The 18,922-nt window shown below is 42.6% G+C and overlaps 1 protein-coding gene across 1 annotated transcript in view; it reads right to left on the reverse strand.

Annotated features, from left to right (window-relative positions):
* mcf2la (mcf.2 cell line derived transforming sequence-like a) overlaps positions 1-18,922 on the reverse strand; it is a 131,403-nt gene that overhangs the window by 47,359 nt on the left and 65,122 nt on the right. The window contains exons 6-11 of the mRNA XM_052013456.1: positions 18,652-18,768; positions 17,855-18,004; positions 15,765-15,889; positions 14,441-14,555; positions 11,312-11,431; positions 7,608-7,799 (exon numbers count right to left, since the gene is read on the reverse strand). Of these exons, the coding sequence (XP_051869416.1) occupies positions 7,608-7,799; positions 11,312-11,431; positions 14,441-14,555; positions 15,765-15,889; positions 17,855-18,004; positions 18,652-18,768 (819 nt within the window). The remainder of the gene's footprint in view (positions 1-7,607; positions 7,800-11,311; positions 11,432-14,440; positions 14,556-15,764; positions 15,890-17,854; positions 18,005-18,651; positions 18,769-18,922) is intronic.

Raw genomic sequence — 18,922 nt, forward strand, 5'->3', positions numbered from 1 at the left:
CTGCCATTGCAGGAAACCTTCTTTCCTCTGCTTCACAAACAATTCTTGGTATCTATTTTTAACCATAACAGTTTGGCAGCAGAGTGGCACAGCTAACAGAGCTGCTTCCTCACTGATCCAGGTTCAATCCTGTCCTCTGGTGCAGTCTGTGTAATCTCCCTAATATCCCGAACCTGAGGGGGGGCCAATATCCTTGCAGCCAGGTTTGCTAGGGTGGTTCAGGAGGGTTTAAACTAGATTGCGAGGGGGAAGGGAACCGGAGGAGTAGGTCAAAGGAAGAAGGGGATGGGGAAAAGTCAGATCTGACAGGTAGAGATGCTTTGAGGAAGGAGAAGCAGAGTACAGGCTATAAAAGTAGTAAGGTGGATGGGCTAAAGTGTATTTACTTAAATGCAAGAAGCATCAGGAATAAGCGAGATGAACTGAGAGCTTAGATAAGTATTGGGACTACGATATTGTGGCTATTACAGAGACATGGCTGACATCAGGGAAGGAATGGATATTGAGTATTCCTGGTTTTCAGTGTTTTAAAAGGGATGGGGAGGGGGGGAGAAGAGGAGGAGGGGTGGCGATACTGGTCAGGGACACTGTTACAGCTGCAGAAAGGGTAGATAATGTAGAAGGATCCACTCTAGAGTCAATATGGGTGGAAGTTAGGAACAAGAAAGGAGCAGTTACCCTCTTGGGAGTATTCTATAGGCTCCCCGGTAGCAGTAGGGATACTGAGGAGCAGATTGGGAGGCAGTTTTTGGAAAGATGCAAAAATAACAGGGTTATTATAGTGGGAGACTTCGACTTCCCAAATATTGATTGGCACCTACTTAGTGCCAAAGGTTTAGACGGGGCGGAGTTTGTTAAGTGTGTCCAGGATGGATTCCTGACACAGTATCTTGACAGGCTGACTAGAGGGAATGCCATATTAGATCTAGTTTTAGGTAATGAACCGGGACAGGTGACAGATCTATCGGTGGGTGAGCATTTGGGGGACGGTGACCATTGCTCCATAACCTTTAGCATTGTCATGGACAGGGATAGGAGCAAAGAGGACAGGAAGATATTTAATTGGGGAAAGGTGAATTATGAGGCTATAAGGCGAGAACTTGGGAGTGTAAATTGGGATGACATCTTTGAAGGGAAATGTACTATGGAGATGTGGTCGATGTTCAGGGATCTTTTGCAGGATGTTAGGGATAAATTTGTCCTGGCGAGGCAGAGAAGGAATGGTAGGGTGAAGGAACCATGGGTGACGAGAGAGGTGGAACAACTAGTTAGGAAGAAGAAGGCAGCATACATAAGGTGTAAGCAGCAAGGATCAGACAGGACTCGTGAGGAATATAGAGTAGCAAGGAAGGAACTTAAGAAGGGGCTGAGGAGAGTGGGAAGGGGACATGAAAAGGATTTGGCGAGTAGGGTTAAGGAGAATCCCAAGGCTTTTTTCTCGTACGTGAAGAGCAGAAGGATGGCTAGAGTAAAGGTAGGTCCGATTAAAGACAAAGGTGGGAGGATGTGCCTGGAAGCTGTGCAAGTGAGTGAGGTTCTTAATGAATACTTCTCTTCAGTATTCACCAAGAAGAGGGGTCTTGATGATGCTGAGGATAGTGTTGGTAAGGGTAATGTTCTAGAGTATGTAGATATCAAGAGAGAGGATGTGTTGGAGTTGTTAGAAAATATTAGGACAGATAAGTCCCAGGGGCCTGACGGAATATTCCCCAGGTTGCTTCATGAGGTGAGGGAGGAGATTGCTGAACCGTTGGTTAGGATCTTTGAGTCCTTGTTGTCCACGGGGATGGTACCGGAGGATTGAAAGGTGGCGAATGTTGTCCCATTATTCAAGAAAAGTAGTAGGGATAGTTCAGGGAATTACAGACCAGTGAGCCTTACATCTGGGGTGGGTAAGCTGCTAGAAAGGATTGGTGGGTAAAATTAGGGCTCATGGAATTGGGGGGCGGGTATTAACATGGATAGAAAACTGGTTGGCGGATAGGAAACAAAGGGTAGGTGTGAATGGATGTTTCTCAGAATGGCAGGCCGTGACTAGTGGGGTGCCACAGGGCTCGGTGCTGGGACCGCAGCTGTTTACGATCTATGTTGATGATTTAGATGAAGGTATTGTGAATAACATTAGCAAGTTTGCTGATGATACAAAGTTGGGTGGCAATGCGACATGTGTAGAGGAAGTTAGGAGAATTCAAGGTGATTTGGATAGGTTGGGTAAGTGGGCAAATACTTGGCAGATGAAGTTTAATGTGGATAAGTGTGAGGTTATCCACTTTGGGAGCAGGAACAGGAAGGCGGATTATTATCTGAATGGTGTGGAGTTAGGTAAGGGGGAAATACAAAGGGATCTAGGAGTCCTTGTTCATCAGTCACTGAAAGTGAATGAGCAAGTGCAGCAGGCAGTGATGAAGGCTAATGGAATGTTGGCCTGTATTACAAGGGGAATTGAGTACAAAAGCAAAGAGATTCTTTTGCATTTGTACAGGGCCCTGGTGAGACCACTCCTGGAGGATTGTGTACAGTTTTGGTCTCCAGGGTTAAGGAAGGATATCCTGGCTATAGAGGGCGTGCAGCGTAGGTTTACGAGGTTAATTCCAGAGATGTCGGGACTGTCTTATGCTGAGAGGTTGGAGACACTGGGATTGTACACGCTGGAATTGAGAAGATTGAGAGGGGATCTGATTGAAACATACAGGATTATTAAGGGATTGGACAAGATAGAGACAGGAAATATGTTCCAGATGTTGGGGAAGTCCAGGACCAGGGGGCATGATTTAAGAATAAGGGCTAGGCCATTTAGGACAGAGGTGAGGAAAAACTTCTTCTCCCAGAGGGTTGTGAATTTGTGGAATGCACTGCCTCAGAGGGCAGTGGAGGCCAATTCTCTGGGCACTTTCAAGAAGGAGCTAGATAGGTTTCTTACAGATAGGGGAATCAAGGGATATGGGGACAAGGCAGGAACAGGATATTGATTGTTGAGGATCAGCCATAATCTCAAAATGGCGGTGTAGACTCGAAGGGCCGAATGGTCTACTTCTGCTCCTATTGTCTATTGTCTATTGTCTATTGATTCTAAGAGATAGGATCTATGAGCATTTAGAGAATCATGGACTGATTAGGGACAGCCTGCATGGCTTTGTGAGGGGAAGATCTTGCCTCACAAGCCTGATAGTGTTCTTTGAGGAGGTGACCAGGAAGATTGATGAGGGTAGTGCAGTAGATGTGGTCTACATGTATTTTAGTAAGGCGTTTGATAAGGTTCCACATGGTAGGCTTCTACAGAAGGTCAGAGGCCAAGGGATCCAGGGAGGCTTGGCAGTGTGGATTCAGAATTGGCTTGCCTGTAGAAAGCAGAGGGTTATGGTGGAGGGAGTGCATTCAGATTGGAGGGCTGTGACTAGTGGCGTCCCGCAGGGATCGGTTCTGGGACCTCTACTTTTTGTGATATTTATTAATGACTTCGATGAAGGGGTGGAAGGGTGGGTTAGCAAGTTTGCAGGTGACACAATGATCGGTGGTGTTGTGGATAGTGTGGAGGGCTGTCGAAGATTACAGAGGGATATTGATAGGATGCAGAACTGGGCTGACAAGTGGCAGATGGAGTTCAATCCAGAGAAGTGTGAGGTGGTACACTTTGGCAGGACAAACTCCAAGGCGGAGTACAAGGTAAATGGCAGGATTCTGGGCAGTGTAGAGGAGCAGAGGGATCTGGGGGTTCATATCCAGAGATCATTGAAAGTTGCTTCACAGGTGGATAGGGTAGTTAAGAAAGCTTATGGGATGTTAGCTTTCATAAATCGTGGGATTGAGTTTAAGAGCTGCGATGTAATGATGCAGCTTTACAAAACTCTGGTTAGGCCACACTTAGAGTACTGTGTCCAGTTCTGGCCGCCTCATTATAGGAAGGATGTGGAGGCATTGGAGAGGGTGCAGAGGAGATTTACCATGATGCTGCCTGGATTAGAGAGTATGGAATATGAGGAGAGACTAAAGGAGCTAGGGCTTTACTCATTGGAGAGAAGGAGGATGAGGGGAGACATGATAGAGGTATACAAAATATTAAGAGGAATAGATAGAGTGGACAGCCAGTGCCTCTTTGCCAGGGCACCAATGCTCAAAACAAGAGGACATGGCTTTAAGGTAATGGGTGGGAAGTTCAAGGGAGATGTCAGAGGGAGGTTTTTCACCCAGAGAGTGGTTGGTGCATGGAATGCGCTGCCTGGGGTGGTGGAGGCTGATACATTGGTCAAGTTCAAGAGATTGTTAGATAAGCATATGGAGGAATTTAAACTAGAGGGATATGTGGGAGGAAGGGGTTAGATAGTCTTAGGTGTGGTTTGAAGGGCGGCACAACATGGTGGGCCGAAGGGTCTGTATTGAGCTGTATTGTTCTATCATTCTATGGTTTCACCTGGGTGCTCCAATTTCCTCCCACATTCCAAAGATGTGCAGGTCGGTAGGTTAGCTGGCTGCTGTAAATTGCCCCTACAGTCCTACAGTGCAAGTGGTAGGTTGGTGTGTGTGTGTGTGTGTGTGTGTGTGTGTGTGTGTGTGTGTGTGTGTGTGTGTGTGTGTGTGTGTGTGTGTGTGTGTGTGTGTGTAATGAGAACGTGGAGAGTTTAAAATGGCTTAGGGAAGGATGTATAAAAATGGGTGCTTGATGGCATTGACTTGGTGGGCTGAAGGGCCTGTTTCTGTGCTGATTCTCTCTATTACTCTAATATATAATCATATTATATAAACATGAAAGTAGGATGTTAGAAAGTATGAATTACATGGGTTTAATGGCTAAAGTGCGCCATTGAATCTGTGTCAATACACCTAGCTTGTACTTTACATAACCATAATTCTGATAATAGGATTTAAATGATGCAACTATAACACTTAAAATATGTTAGACACATCATCCGTAAGTTATTGCCTTGCATTTTCCTGTGAAACTTTGCTCTTCACCAATATTATAATTGCTGAGAGATGTTTAGCCAGCCTGTCAGCAGAGATTTCTGCTCTTCTGACAGCTGCTTGAATTCAGAACTCTCTGCAGAGTATCTGTGGCATCTGTTAGAAGGGAAATCACTGAATGAAAAATCCTCCAACACACAGACTGTGGCATGGACCCAGGAATTTAAAAAATGGGAAATAAACAATGCATTCAAATCGTTGTACAGGAAGCCAAATTAGGAATAGAACATTCATATAGGATTAGAGGAAACACATTTTTAAAAATTACTTTGATTTTAAACCTGCAAATTAGTTTTCTTTTGCCAATTTTATCTCGGTGCAAATTCCATCAGCAAAGACTATAATAGGGTAGCATGTAGAAGAGCTGGGTATCACAACCACCAGATTTCTGCACTGTGCTGGAAATGTGTTGATACAAAGGTAGTTCTAGCCACAGTGATGTTTGCAGCCTTTAGCACAGCAAGATCTAGACTAAAGAAAAACTTACGTGACACTTGAGCTCCTACGTTGCATTTTCTGCGTGGTATTTCAGCCATTATAAACTTTTCCACACCTGGAACTGATTTTCTCCATGTAAACAGTTTAATTTCAAAACTGCACCTACCTAGCTGCCATTCAGACATTCTTAACCTTCCACAAGCTGAGATTGAACAGTTTTGAAAGCTTTCTTAGCTTTTAAATAATACTTAAAATTCAACACACTTCTCATGCTACATCAAGGACCACAGACTTCCAATCACGTTCTTGGCTATGGATTTTAGCTGAACACAATTTTGCTTTAGGTTTGTATCTTGCAAGATTTCTTCCCAAACTGAATATTCCCTTGCTCCCCATCTCTCCTGTTGGCTAAGGTAAAAACAGATGCACTGCAGCAACTCACCAAGACTCCTTATATAGCACCTTCCAAACTCACAACTTCTACCAGCTAGAAGGACAAGGGCAGCAAAAGCGTGGGAACAACCACCATCTGGAAGCTGCTCTCCAAGCCACACAGTCAAGTTAAAGTTGAGTTTATTGTCATATACACAAGTACAGGTGCAGTGAAAAACTTATTTGCAGCAGCATCACAAGAACATAGCATCATATAAGTAGCATTCACAAGAAAAACATAAATTATTCATAATTATTTACAAGATCCTGACTTGGAAATATATCCCCATTCCTTCACCGTCACTGGATCAAAATCCTGGAACTCCCTCCCTAACAGCATTGTGGGTATACCCACACCTCAAGGATTGCAGCAGTTCAAGAAGGCAGCTCACCACCACCTTCTCAAGGGTAACTAGGGATGGGCAATAAATGGCTCAGCCTGAGAAGCCACATCCCTTGAGTGAATTAAAAAAAGACAAGGTGGAAGCCAACAGCTGGTAAAAGTTGCTGCACCTCCAGCAGACAGCCTGTGTGTGGTGCCTCATGTAAAGTCTGAAACTTTGGTTTAATCCCTTATGTTGCTGAGCCAGACTTAGAATGGAAACAAGCAGTCATTACAAGAATATCTGGTAATACATGCACAGGTTGAAACTTTTATAATGTTTTTTTCTTTTGACAAAGTTTGATAATAGCACATTTATAATGGAAAGTTGGCACAGACAGTAGTTATAATGTGTAAGAGTACATGAGTAAATTAAAACATTACAGAGCTTTAACTAAAATATTTGATATATGTAACTGAAGAATGAACATTGCACTGGTAGCTTATTGTGGTCCTGTTGTGGTCAGCAAAATTAAATCACCTACAGTATGTGCTCCCTGGCTGAAACCTTTGATCCTCTCACCCTAACTGGAGTACTGCTTCTTAACAATATTTATTCCTATGATTAGGAGTTTGCATCCCTGCACTGAGTTATCATGATGGATAGACAGGGTGAAAGCACATGGTCTTTTTCCCAGGACAAGGTTGTTAAAAACAAGAGGGCACAGGTTTAAAAGGGACATCAGAGACAGTTTCTTCATGCAAAGGGAGGTGTGCATTTGGAATGAGCTGCCAGAAATAGTGGTTGAGGCAGACACATTAGCAACATTTAAAAGCCATCTATTTAAGTACATAGGAGAGGTTGAGAAGGCCATGGGCCAAACGCAGGCAGATGAAACTAGCTCACTGGGCAACATAAATGAGTTGGGCCGAAGGGCTTGTCTCCATGCTGTATGACTCCATGATCCAATATCTCAGGCGTGAGAGTGCTGTTCATAATAACAATGACTGTTCCAAACGTTCAGGTATGATAACACCATCGGACTATGACATCACCCCCAAAATGTGCTGCCCTAAAATAAACAAATCCCAGAACCAGGGAGGCAGCATTAATGAAAACTGATCTTCAATGCCACAAGTCTAAGAAAAACTTGCAGGATCCCACTGAGGTGATCATATTTTCATATTGTTTCTGTTTTTCAACTGTTTTCATATTATTTCTTCGAAGTACATATGCCCTGTCAAGCAGTGTTAAGATTGTGCAGCTTTGTTTTTTTGTAAATGTATGTTTAACTTGGATGACGTGGAAAGCTGTTTCTGAATTATATCTGCCAGTAAGCCCACCAGTGCTGAATGCTATGTACCTAAAGCATTCATCTTGAGCATTTACCCTTAAACTCAATGCTAGAATTGTATACCATTCATAATTTTTAATGTAATACATCAGTGATCATACCTGTTCCAGCCTCGTGTGCAACTCCATTGACTGATTAAGCAATTCCTTCTTGATTTTTATTCCATTTGCTAGATTGTCACAGACACCTCTTAGTTCATTGCATTTGGGGAGTATTGAATCCACAGCATAGTGATTGTCCTCTATCAGCTTGTCTCCCTGGATCGTCAAGGCCTCAGCTCTGTCCAGTGCTTCCTGTTACAACACAAACAATTTGAATTCCACGAAGTCATAAATTGGATGTTTTCTTTTAAATGAAATCATCAGCAATTCAGAAAGCACAAATTAGTTTTTTTGTGATGTTCACATTTATCGGCATATTTCAAATGCAAATTTATATACTTAAGACAGAGGTATATAGATAGTTCATAATCAACAAGGTGAAAGGCTACTGTCAGCACACAGGAATGCAGAGTTGAGGTTGCAATCAGATCAGCCATGATCTTATGGAATAGTGGAGCAGGCTCAAAGGACCAAGTTTCATACTCCTACATCTACTCCTAATTTGTACATTTGAGATTCCTTCCTGGCCCCACCTTCACTTGCACAGAGCAATTAATTCCCAGTATCAAAGGGGTGCCTTCAAAAAAAACCTCTGGGAATTTTGTCCTACACACACTTCCGAAAGGGTTTTGAGAAAGCCTACAGGAACATAATAACTAGACAATGTGATGATAAAAGCATGATTCCACTGTAAATATAGAAAGAATAAAATCAGAAATAAGGAGACAGTACAAGAAATCTGATGAAAATGTGAATCCATGGAAACATTCAACATCTGTGTAAAGAGATTGGGCAGGGTAACTTTCTACATATGACAGGGAAGTCTGTCTCCTCCCTCCAATCATTAACTGAACTTTATGAATTGAAATATCTTTATTGGTATTGGTATATTATTGTCACTTGTACCGAGGTACAGTGGAAAAACTTGTCTTTCATACCGATCATACAGGTCAATTTTGTATTTTGTACAGATCCAGAGGCCTGGTATAAAGATGCAGAGTCGTGAATTCAAATCCCAGCATGGAAACTGGGGGATTTAAAATAAATTAATTATATAATCTGGGCTAGTAACAATAAGGATGACCAAGAATTGAACAAATAGTTTAGAAAATAATCTGGCTCAATTATGTCCTTCAGGTTTATCTGCGATTCCAGATTAATAACCATGTCAGAATCAGAATTATTATCACTGACATATGATGTGAAATTTGTTGTTTTGTGACAGCAGTACAGTGCAAAGACACAAAAATCAATAAATTACAAAAATAAATAGTGCAAAAAACGGGATAATAAGGTAGTGTTCATGGGTTCATGGATCGTTCAGAAATCTGGAAGAAGCTGTTCCTGAATCGTTGAGTTTGGGTCTTCAGGCTCCTGTACCTCCTCCCTGAAGGCGGCAATGAGAAGAGGGCATGTCCCAGGTGGTGAGCGTCCTTAACGATGGATGCCACCTCCTTGAAACATCCCCTGTTGAAGATGTCCTTGATGGTGGGGAGGGTTGTACCCATGATGGAGCTCGCCAAGACTATAACCCTATGCAGCCTCTTGTGATCCTGTGCATTGGAACCTCCATACCAGGCTGTGATACAACCAGTCAAAATGCTCCCCACTGTACATCTATGGAAATTTGTAAGAGTCTTTGGTGACATACCAAATCTCCTCAAACTCCTAATGAAGTAGAGCTGCTGGCATGCCTTCTTCATGATTGCATCAATGTGTTGGGCCCAAGATAGATCCTCTGAGATGTTGACGCCCAGGAACTTGAAGCTGCTCACCCTTTCCACCGCTGACTCCTCAATGAGGACTGGTGTGTGTTCTCCCAACTTCCCCTTCCTGAAGTCCACAATCAATTCCTTGGTCTTGCTGACGTTGAGTGCAAGGCTGTTGTTGCAACATCACTCAACCAGCAGATGTATCTCACTCCTGTACACCTCCTCGTCGCCATCTGGGATTCTACCAAGAACAGTGGTGTCATCGGCAATTATATCGATGGTGTTTGAGCTGTGTTTAGCCACACAGTCATGAGTGTAGAGAGAGTAGAGCAGAGGGCTAAGCACACATCCTTGAGGTGCGCCTGTGTTGAAAGTCACCGAGGAGGAGATGTCATTAATGATTCACACTGACTGTGGTCTCCCTATAAGGAAGTCGAGGATCCAGTTGCAGAGGGAAGTACAGGGGCCCAGGTTTTGAAGCTTGGTTATTAGTACTGAGGGAATGATGGCATTGAACGCTGAGCTGTCATTGATAAACAGTAGTCAGACATATATCTTGTGATCTTTTAACAACACTCTTGCAAGAGGTTCTGTTGCACCAAATTGCTATGACAAAATATGATGGTCTGGATTTCCTGAGAGATACCAGAGGTTCTGCATGGAACAGCCTACAATTCCAACTGACATCCCAGTGCTGTCATTGGGGTGATGATTGAAACCTGCATCTTCAGCATCGCAGAAATTAACCATCAGGATGTTTGGGATTTTCAGAGAAGCACAGAGCCACAAACTTCCTGTGGGATTCTCTTTACTTTTATTTCAACTGCATTCTGGCACAGGACTCCTCATTTCAACTTTCTACACTTGTCTAGTATCTATGTTGGGAAACCCGTCCGCTGAACCTTGCCAGGGTAAACAAGGAGGGCAATGGCTATGAGGAGACAGGTAAGTTGCAGGTGATTTACATATTTTAGATCTAATTGTCTTTGAATGTATTTCATAACAAAGAATTTTTTAAAATTATTTCTGTAATGTCTGAGTTGTGTAGAATTTATTAGAGTTATTATGTCTAGAGTGACTATGATCTTTGGAAGATACAAATTGACCAGAGAAAGCCACCATTGTTTTGTTAAAGGTAAACTACTTCTTGGTGACGTTGTTGATTTTTTTTCTAGATGGTAGCAACATGGTCAACATTATTTGATATGAATTACTAGAACACATTCAGCAGGGAAGCCCCACTGTAGTTATCATCAAATCTGTCTCTTTCATGAAGATAGTCATGGTTACATGGTTTCCTGGTGTGTCCTCCTCTTCTGAAACGTAGATAATGAGGTTGTGGTTTCATGACCGAAGCTGTTAACCACCAAGTTTTAGATCTTCAGCAAGGATAATATTTGTTTCCAAAGCCTTGTTGTTTCTTCATTGGTATGTGGACCTTTTGACTGCTAATCAGTCAGGGGTGGGAGCAAGACTGGATTGGATAGTCTGTTGTGAGATACAATTAAGCAATTCATGGAAGGGACAGTATCATGGTTGAGGAGTTATTTAAAGTGTTCTCACGAGCGTTGACTGCCTCTTTGTCCTTGAGAAGTTCATCTCTGTTCTTGCTCTCAGTGGAGTGGATTCGTGTGTTTGAGCCATAGAATTCCTTCTCAGTGCTGAAGAATCACACTGACCAGTAACCTCCTGTGCTCTTTCCATCCACCATCTGTTCTTATGGTCATGGGTTTTCTGTTGGACCTCACTTCCAAGGCATTGACTATCTTTAAACAGGAACCTCAGAACACTGGAGAGATACCACCAATGATCTCTCCACAAGATCCTTCAAATCCACTGGAATGATAAGTGAAGCAACATCTTCTCTCTAGCCAACATTTCCAGCATTTAGGTTTTAATTACACTCAGTCAATTCAATGGGCCATCACAAGAGCCAACGCAGCAATTCCTAGATTATATTTTTGACAGAATTGAGACAATTATAATGATTACCTGAGATTTTTTTTCAAGGCCGCAAAGCTCCCTGATAATGTGGCCCACATGAATCGAGCTGTTCCCAACATCTGTGAAAATGCTGTACCGTTCTGAAATGACATCCAAAGCTGCTTTGATCTAAAACAGAAGGAGAGAGGAGATGCATTAGATGTCATGTCCTCCAAATCTGATGTATACCATGTGTGATAATACTGAATATCTCCTAATACTGAACTATTATTCCAGCATAGATGGATTGAAAGCTTAAATATTGCTACTAACATTCTGTCAGTATTTGTTGAAAGTGTTGGAAGATGCAGCTTGAATTCAATGTGATCTCCATACACCTCCAGTCCCACAATGAGATCTCCATACTCATTCAGTCCCACAATGAGATCTCCATACACCTCCAGTCCCACAACGAGATCTGCATACACCTCCAGTTCCACAATGAGATCTCCGTTCACCTCTAGTCCTATGAAGAGATCTCCATATATCTCCATATATCTTGATTCACTTCCAGTCCTACAACAAGATCTCCATCCTCGTCCAGTCCCACGAGATCTCCAGTTACCTCCAGTCCCACAATGAGATCTCCACACTCCTCCAGTGAGATCTCCATAAACCTCCAGTCCTACAACAGGTTCTCCATACTCTTCCAATCCAACAAGTTCTCCAAACTCCTCCAGTCCCACAAGGTCTCCGTACTCCACCAGTCCCACAACAAGATCTCCATATACCTCCAGTCTGGCTATCCAGACATCATTAAACTAGCTAAGCCATACAATCTATTTCTTTTGCTGAACTTTATTCTAGTACCTTATGTGGTTTGGTGTTAAATGCTGTTTGATAATGCTTCCATAAAGTGTCCTTATCTCTGGTTCACCATAGCTCCCAGAGGGCAGATCCACCATTAAATCTGTTGCTGGCAATGTTCATGTGCCATCTTTCCCAGTAACAGTTGGAAGTAAGCTTGTGAGTATTGTGCATTGGGTCTGGGTCTTACACCTAGTGTAGTTGAATGCCTGGCAGCTTGTGCAAGCTATGAAAAGACTTGCTCTGTAGGCAGAAGTCTTGGAGTAGTGAATTCTCCAGCAGTTTGCTTTTTGATCCATATTCCAGCACTTGCAGTCCCTTGTGTCTTCATTGGAGCAGTGATAAATGTGTGACTCTGAGGTGGGGTACAGAAATATTAGCTGCAGTGCTGATTTAGAGAGATTAAAGTTACAATGTATGGCACTGATGACTATTTAGATTAATCCTATTCCCAGCTCCTGGTCTGTAGCCTAGAAGGTTATGGATTTCAGGTGCTTATCCATGTACTCTTGAAAACTGAGGCACTGAGTTCCAGACCTCCACTAAGCATAGTGTGTTTATTTTCTCATCTGTCCTCTAATCCTTTCTCCCAAGTAACTTAAAACTACACCCTCTTAGTTACCATCTTCTCTGCTAAAGAAAATAGTTTTTTCCTGTTCACGTTTTCTAAGCCTCCCGTAATTTTGTCTCTCAATTAAATCTCTCTTGGTCTCCTTGACTCTGATGAAAACAACCCCAGTTTAGCCAGTTCCTTTTCTGAAGGTTTTAAGCCTTCAAAGAAACATCCTCAAAATGTTTGCACTTTCGGGTGCCATGGTATCCTTCCTGTGGTGTGGTGACTGCAATGTCCACAGTACTAGATGAGGATTTAACAAATGTTTTATACAGTTCCTGCTCTTGTATTCTATGTGCTAGCCAATAAAGGCAAGTGTTCTGTATATCTTATAACTAACTCATCCATCTGTTCTGCTACATTAAGGGATAAATGGAGACCTACTTCAAGATCCCTTTTTTCCTCTACACTGAGTATCGTACCATTTATCGTCTACTCCCTCACCTTATTTATCCTCCCCAAATTCAATGCCTCACACTTTATCAGAACTGATTTCAGTTGCCACTTCTGTGCCCCATGACCAGTCTTCCTTCAATGTGGAACTGTCTTCATGTCAAACACATTGGCAATTTAAATTCAAATCATTTATGCATATTATGCAAAACAGAAGACTCAGTACAGAGCCGTGTGGAACCCCAGTGTAATGAGCCCTCTAGTCATGAAGTGTCCCATTGACTATTACTCTTTGCTTTTTGCCAACCCAATGATTTCCCACAATGAGCAGCCAACCCAATGTCACCTCCCTGGCCAGGAAGAGCCAAATGGCCAAGACTTGTGGCCTAAGGTGAGCAATGGCAACTCTGCGCTGACTGCAAAAATAAATTTAAATTTATGTGGGGTTGGAGAGAATCTCTGGGAACTGCAGCAGGGAATCTTTCAGGGTGATGCACAAACCTTGGGCACAAAGCCATCTTCACCTCAACCACAACCCAACCAACCATTAAGCACTATCAGTGGACTGCTGCTGCTTTAGGTCAAGGGAAGGGAGGAAGGAAGAGGGAGGGCAAAAGGGAGAGATGGAGAGGGGGATGGAGGGGGGGATGGAGAGGGGGATGGAGGAGGGGACAGCAAGGAGGGGAGGGATGGAGAGGAGGGGAGGGATGGAGAGAAGGAGGAGGGGTGGAGAGAAGGAGGAGAGTGGAGGTAGGGAGGAGAAAAAGGGAGGGAGGAGGAACGAAGAGGGAGGGAAAAAGGAAGAGTGTGAGGCGAGGTGCAGGAGAAGGAGGGAGAGGTAGAGGACAAGGAGGAGGTAGAGGAGGAAGGGAGGGAAGTAAGAAGGATAGAGTGAGGAAGAGGGAAAGAGGGAAGACACAAAGGAAAAGGGAGAGGGGAAGGAATAAGGCTACCTACAGGAACATATTGGACAGTGCACACAGTATTTAAAAGGGAAATTCACTGCCCCACATAATATCAGTACAGGTTGGCCTATTTTCCATATAATTTTCCTGACGTAGACACCTAACCTACAATGACCCATTGGTCTAGGGGTCATCCCACGAGCACAATAGACAGGATTCTTCAACTTTCCTTGAAGTGATCTTCCCAGCAGGAACTTCCAGAATCCTTTCTGCCGAGGCAATAATTTGAATTCATGTTTCCAGATAATGCCAACATCCAGTTTACTGGTCTAATACCCTAACAACTGTAGCACTATATCCAACACAGACAATGTCAGTGGTGGCTGCGATTGGATTCACCCACTTCTCTCCTGCACTCACCTCTCGGAAATCTTCCTCGAAGTGTCGGAGTTGTAGGCACTGCTCGAGCTTCAGTTGGTGCTTACTCCAAAACTCATCAAAGGCCATTTCAGTCTCGTTCAATTGAGCAAGCAACCTACAAGTAAAAGGAAAATATAGGACACAAGCTTAGCATCATCTACTGAATAATGGGGAAATAACTAGAATAACACAGCTGGGCAGTGTTGCAAAATGTAACTAAATAAATACTACCACATTCCCACTAACATCTGTGATCCAAGTCATAAAGTTACCACAGAGAAGACTTGCAGATGAAAAGCTGTGCTTCCTATCAGAGCTACTCACTGGCTGATACTTAGACGTCAGGGAATGGCTTCTCAGGTAAGAAACCAGAAAATACTGAATCACTACACAGTGACACTCCCTGATGAAACTCAAAGGGGATGGGGGGTGGAGAACATGTAAATGTTCAGCCCACACCCATTAGCCATTATCACTGCATTGATTAAATGAAGTACCTTCAACCTTCCTTCAACCAGAATGGGATTCTGCAGCCACAGTCTCATTGTTAACACAATAAAACTGCTCTCTGTCACTAGGAGAACAATGAGCAGCCTGCATCTGATCAGAGGCATAATCTTTCAACCCCACCAGGACACAGTTGGATGAAGGAAGTTGGGAGGGGCCTCAGGTTTACTTCAAATTTTGTCGTGTTGGAATCTCTAAACAGAATCACTAAAATGTGGCATTTCAGTTTCAACACTGGTTGTTCCATGTGGTGTGATGTTGGCCAGAACCCACGCTTCTTTTAAGAAGTGTTCAAAGATCACCATAGATTATTCTGTAATTCTGTAACACTAACAAACTCCTAAGTAATGCACGCAAATAAAGAGATACTAACATCCGAAAACTAAAAGAAAGAGAAAACACTGGAAGCATATGACATCTGTGGAGAGAACAGAATAGTTCACTTGCAGGTTACAACTCTGTTCCAAATTGATTCTGATGGAGGATAAAATCCCTAGCATTCACATGTCATTTTTTCTCTACAAAGGCCAATTGATCTTCTGCACATTCCTGTTACAACATTTTAAAATAATCTGTGACAATCTTTGGACAGAAGCATAGGTTCTAGCCAATATCCTACCACATGAAGCAACCGGTGCTAAAGCTGAGTTGCTTCATGTGGCCCTTTCAGTGGAATTTCATTCAAAGTGCTGCAGGGAAGGAGCAAGACACAGATCCCCTGATTATAGGATGGGACTTCCAGTCACTGTAGACATAGTCTCCCATTTTGGAAGGAGCAAGAGATAGTATTAGCAATGAAATGGCCATGAAAGCTCACCGTTCCACAGTGCTCTGATTATCCAGTTCATCTGTGTTCATCTGATGCCCTGGATTCCTGATGACTGGTTCCTGAATACAGGAGAGGAGAGAACAACCCTGGCTCCGTGTCTGGCTTATATCATTCTTTTGGAGAGAGAAAGGAGAGAGGAAGGAAAAATTCATGAGTAGAGTGAGAATTCCAATTTAAGGTACAGTATTCTGGCAATCCTCCACCATGGAAAAGTAATGTTCTGGATGAAGGTGTCTTACAGGTTTCACTCCACACCCTGGGTTAGGGTTTGGCTGCTGATTTTGCTCCAAATTCTTGATTGTATGAAGATTTCCTTTGATGTTATGTTGCCTCAAGTATACTGAGAATACCAAGCACTTGTTCAAAAGCAGCTTTAAAAACTTTACATACACTTGCTATAATGACAGTACTTCATCCACTTCAATAAAGTTCGTAGAGGCATAATGACAAGAATGGCTCTGGAAAAAGTGGGTGGAGTCTCATCTACCTTCTCCTCTGCTTTCCCATTTTGTGCATTTAACAATTGTACTTACCAGCACACCAACCTGATGCAGTAGAGTCAACAAATTGAAAATCACAACCATCAAAAGTGACTTTGTCATTCACTCACTATATATTATGCAGAACCTTCGTGATGTTATTTTGTCCCTGAACAATACAATACATGTCTGCTTCCCCAATGCTTTATACAGCGCCAGAGACCCCGGTTCAATTCTGGCCACTGCCTGAAAGGAGTTTGTACGTTCTCCCCGTGTCTGCGTGGGTTTCCTCCAGGTGCCTCGGTTTCCTCCCACATTCCAAAGATGTACAGGTTAGGAAGTTGTGGGCATGCTATGTTGGCACCAGAAGCGTGGCAACACTTGCGGGCTGCCCCCAGAACACTCTGCGCAAAAAGATGTATTTCACTGTGCGTTTGTGACTAATAAAGATCTTATCTTATCTTATCTTAGATACTTCACAGCATATTACAGGCTTCCCCGGGTAACTAATGGGTTCTGTTTTTACAGACATCCACAAGTCGATTTTTTCCACAAGTCAGAAAATACACAGAAATCACTCGATATGGTAACCATACCTCCACAGTATTGTAATGAATGGTGTCAAAAGTGCATAAGACTGATTTAAAAAAATACTAAAAGTGGAAAAAGAGAGAGAGAGAGAGAGAGGAGACTAGTTCTGCCGTTCGTAGGAATGAACGTATGTACCTACGTTGGACTTCTGAATTTAATAATATTAAGGGAGTTTGTTCATATGTACAGGTGTCCATGAATTGGGCATTCATAACCAAGGGACAGCATGTATATAGCTTTCCACTGTAACTTACATTGCATTATGTGATATGGTTATCTATTTCCATCACACTGGGAAGAAATAAGATCCCGAGTGGTCTTTACAGGGCATTTGTAGGGAGTAAGTTTCCCCTTCTGGAAGAACTTGGAACTCCGGATCACTGTTTAAAAATAAGGGATCACCAGAGATCAGGCAATATTTTTTCTTGCAGAGGATGGTGGAAGTAGAGGCTTTGAATATTTTTAAGGCAGAAGTAGATATATTCATGAGAAGTATGAGGATGAAAGGTTACCAGGGGCAGACGAGAGTGCAAAGTTGAGGTTACAGTCAGACCAGCCATGACCTTATTGATTGGCAGAGCAGGCCCAAAGGGCACAGTACGGTACTCCTGATCTAAATTTATTCGATATCATATATTTTCATGTGTCTCTAGTTATGACTGTTAAACAGTTGAGACATCTCTGCACATTACATTCCACTGTCACTTGTGCTGAGGTGGGGGTTGGGATGGGTAGTTCAACAAGGACAATGATCTCCCAATAATCATTACACACATTAAGGAGGTGTGCATATGGATGCTTATGTATAATACAGTTCTGCCTGCCTAAAAGCAGTCAGACACAATAGCCATGCATGATGACATGTGCAAGAGATAAATACAACTGGCAGTCCCAATTTAGCTCAGGTTTACTGCTGAAGATGTATGCCTCATTTAGTAAATTACTTGTTATATACTCCTTGGGACATACCATACATATGCATTATCTTCATTACGTCTAGCACATTACCTTCATCTTGTCTCGCTTTTCTGTGTGCATTGTTACAAGACCCACAGTTGCTGTTACATCATTTGGCAATTCAGTTTCAGCAAGTTCGGTTCCAAAGGTCTGAAGCACCTGCGCAGTTTCCTTCACCTTGACAGCAAAACTCTCAATAGCCTAATGTAAACAGAGACATAGGAAATGTGAACTGGATTGAATATGGTAAATAGGATGGTAATTTACTAACTTAGACCAAAAACATGGCACAGATATCAAAAACATTTGGGACAGGATCTTTAAACCTGTTTTTAAATGCTAACTAATTGTAGCCCCTTCCCCATTTGTACATGTCTGCTGAAATAAATTTACTCACTTGCATTACCAGCTGTCTCAGAGCAGCTTCTGTCAATGTTCTCCACAATGGATAATTGTTAAGCACAATGTGTTGCAAAAAGTAGAAGTCCCATGTTCAATTCATGATTTATTTCTCAGTTGAACTGACTACCTGGTTTGAGAAAACTGTTCTAAATAACCAAAGGACAGACATTTGATAGATGTGATTGGAAGGTGGGAATGGGTGGCGAGACTAAGTGGGAAATCACCCAGGGTCAATTCTGCTGCTCGGAAAGTCAGACGGTTTGCCAGTAGGTACAAGGCATTCAGGTAACAAACAGGTACCTGGATAGGATGTCTGAGGACAATGATGCCAAGTAAGCTTGCTGAGCTAGAGATTGCACAGCTACAATGTCCCAATTGATCACTTTCAGTACTTCAAATTGTGTGATAAAGACTTCTTCTGGAGGAAAGATAGGAAGGAAACTTACAGTCCGATGGCAGAACCACTGCGTGTGGCAATACTCCAGGGTACCTCCAAGTTCCTCTGTCAGCTGTGTTTTGTCAATGTAGCTGTGTAATTCTGATACTGAATTCAGCATTATGACCTGCAAGAGAAGACATTGTTAAAACAGTGAGACTGTCCCTCTGCAAAATCAAACTAGAATTAAATCAATTCAACCTCTAACCAAACATTCAATATTTTCAGAAACAGCAGTTAGCTGATGAAATTTAATGGAGCAAACTTTGAGATGCGTTTAT

The sequence above is a fragment of the Pristis pectinata genome, chromosome 4 (assembly GCF_009764475.1).
Source record: "Pristis pectinata isolate sPriPec2 chromosome 4, sPriPec2.1.pri, whole genome shotgun sequence".
Classification (NCBI taxonomy): domain Eukaryota; kingdom Metazoa; phylum Chordata; class Chondrichthyes; order Rhinopristiformes; family Pristidae; genus Pristis; species Pristis pectinata.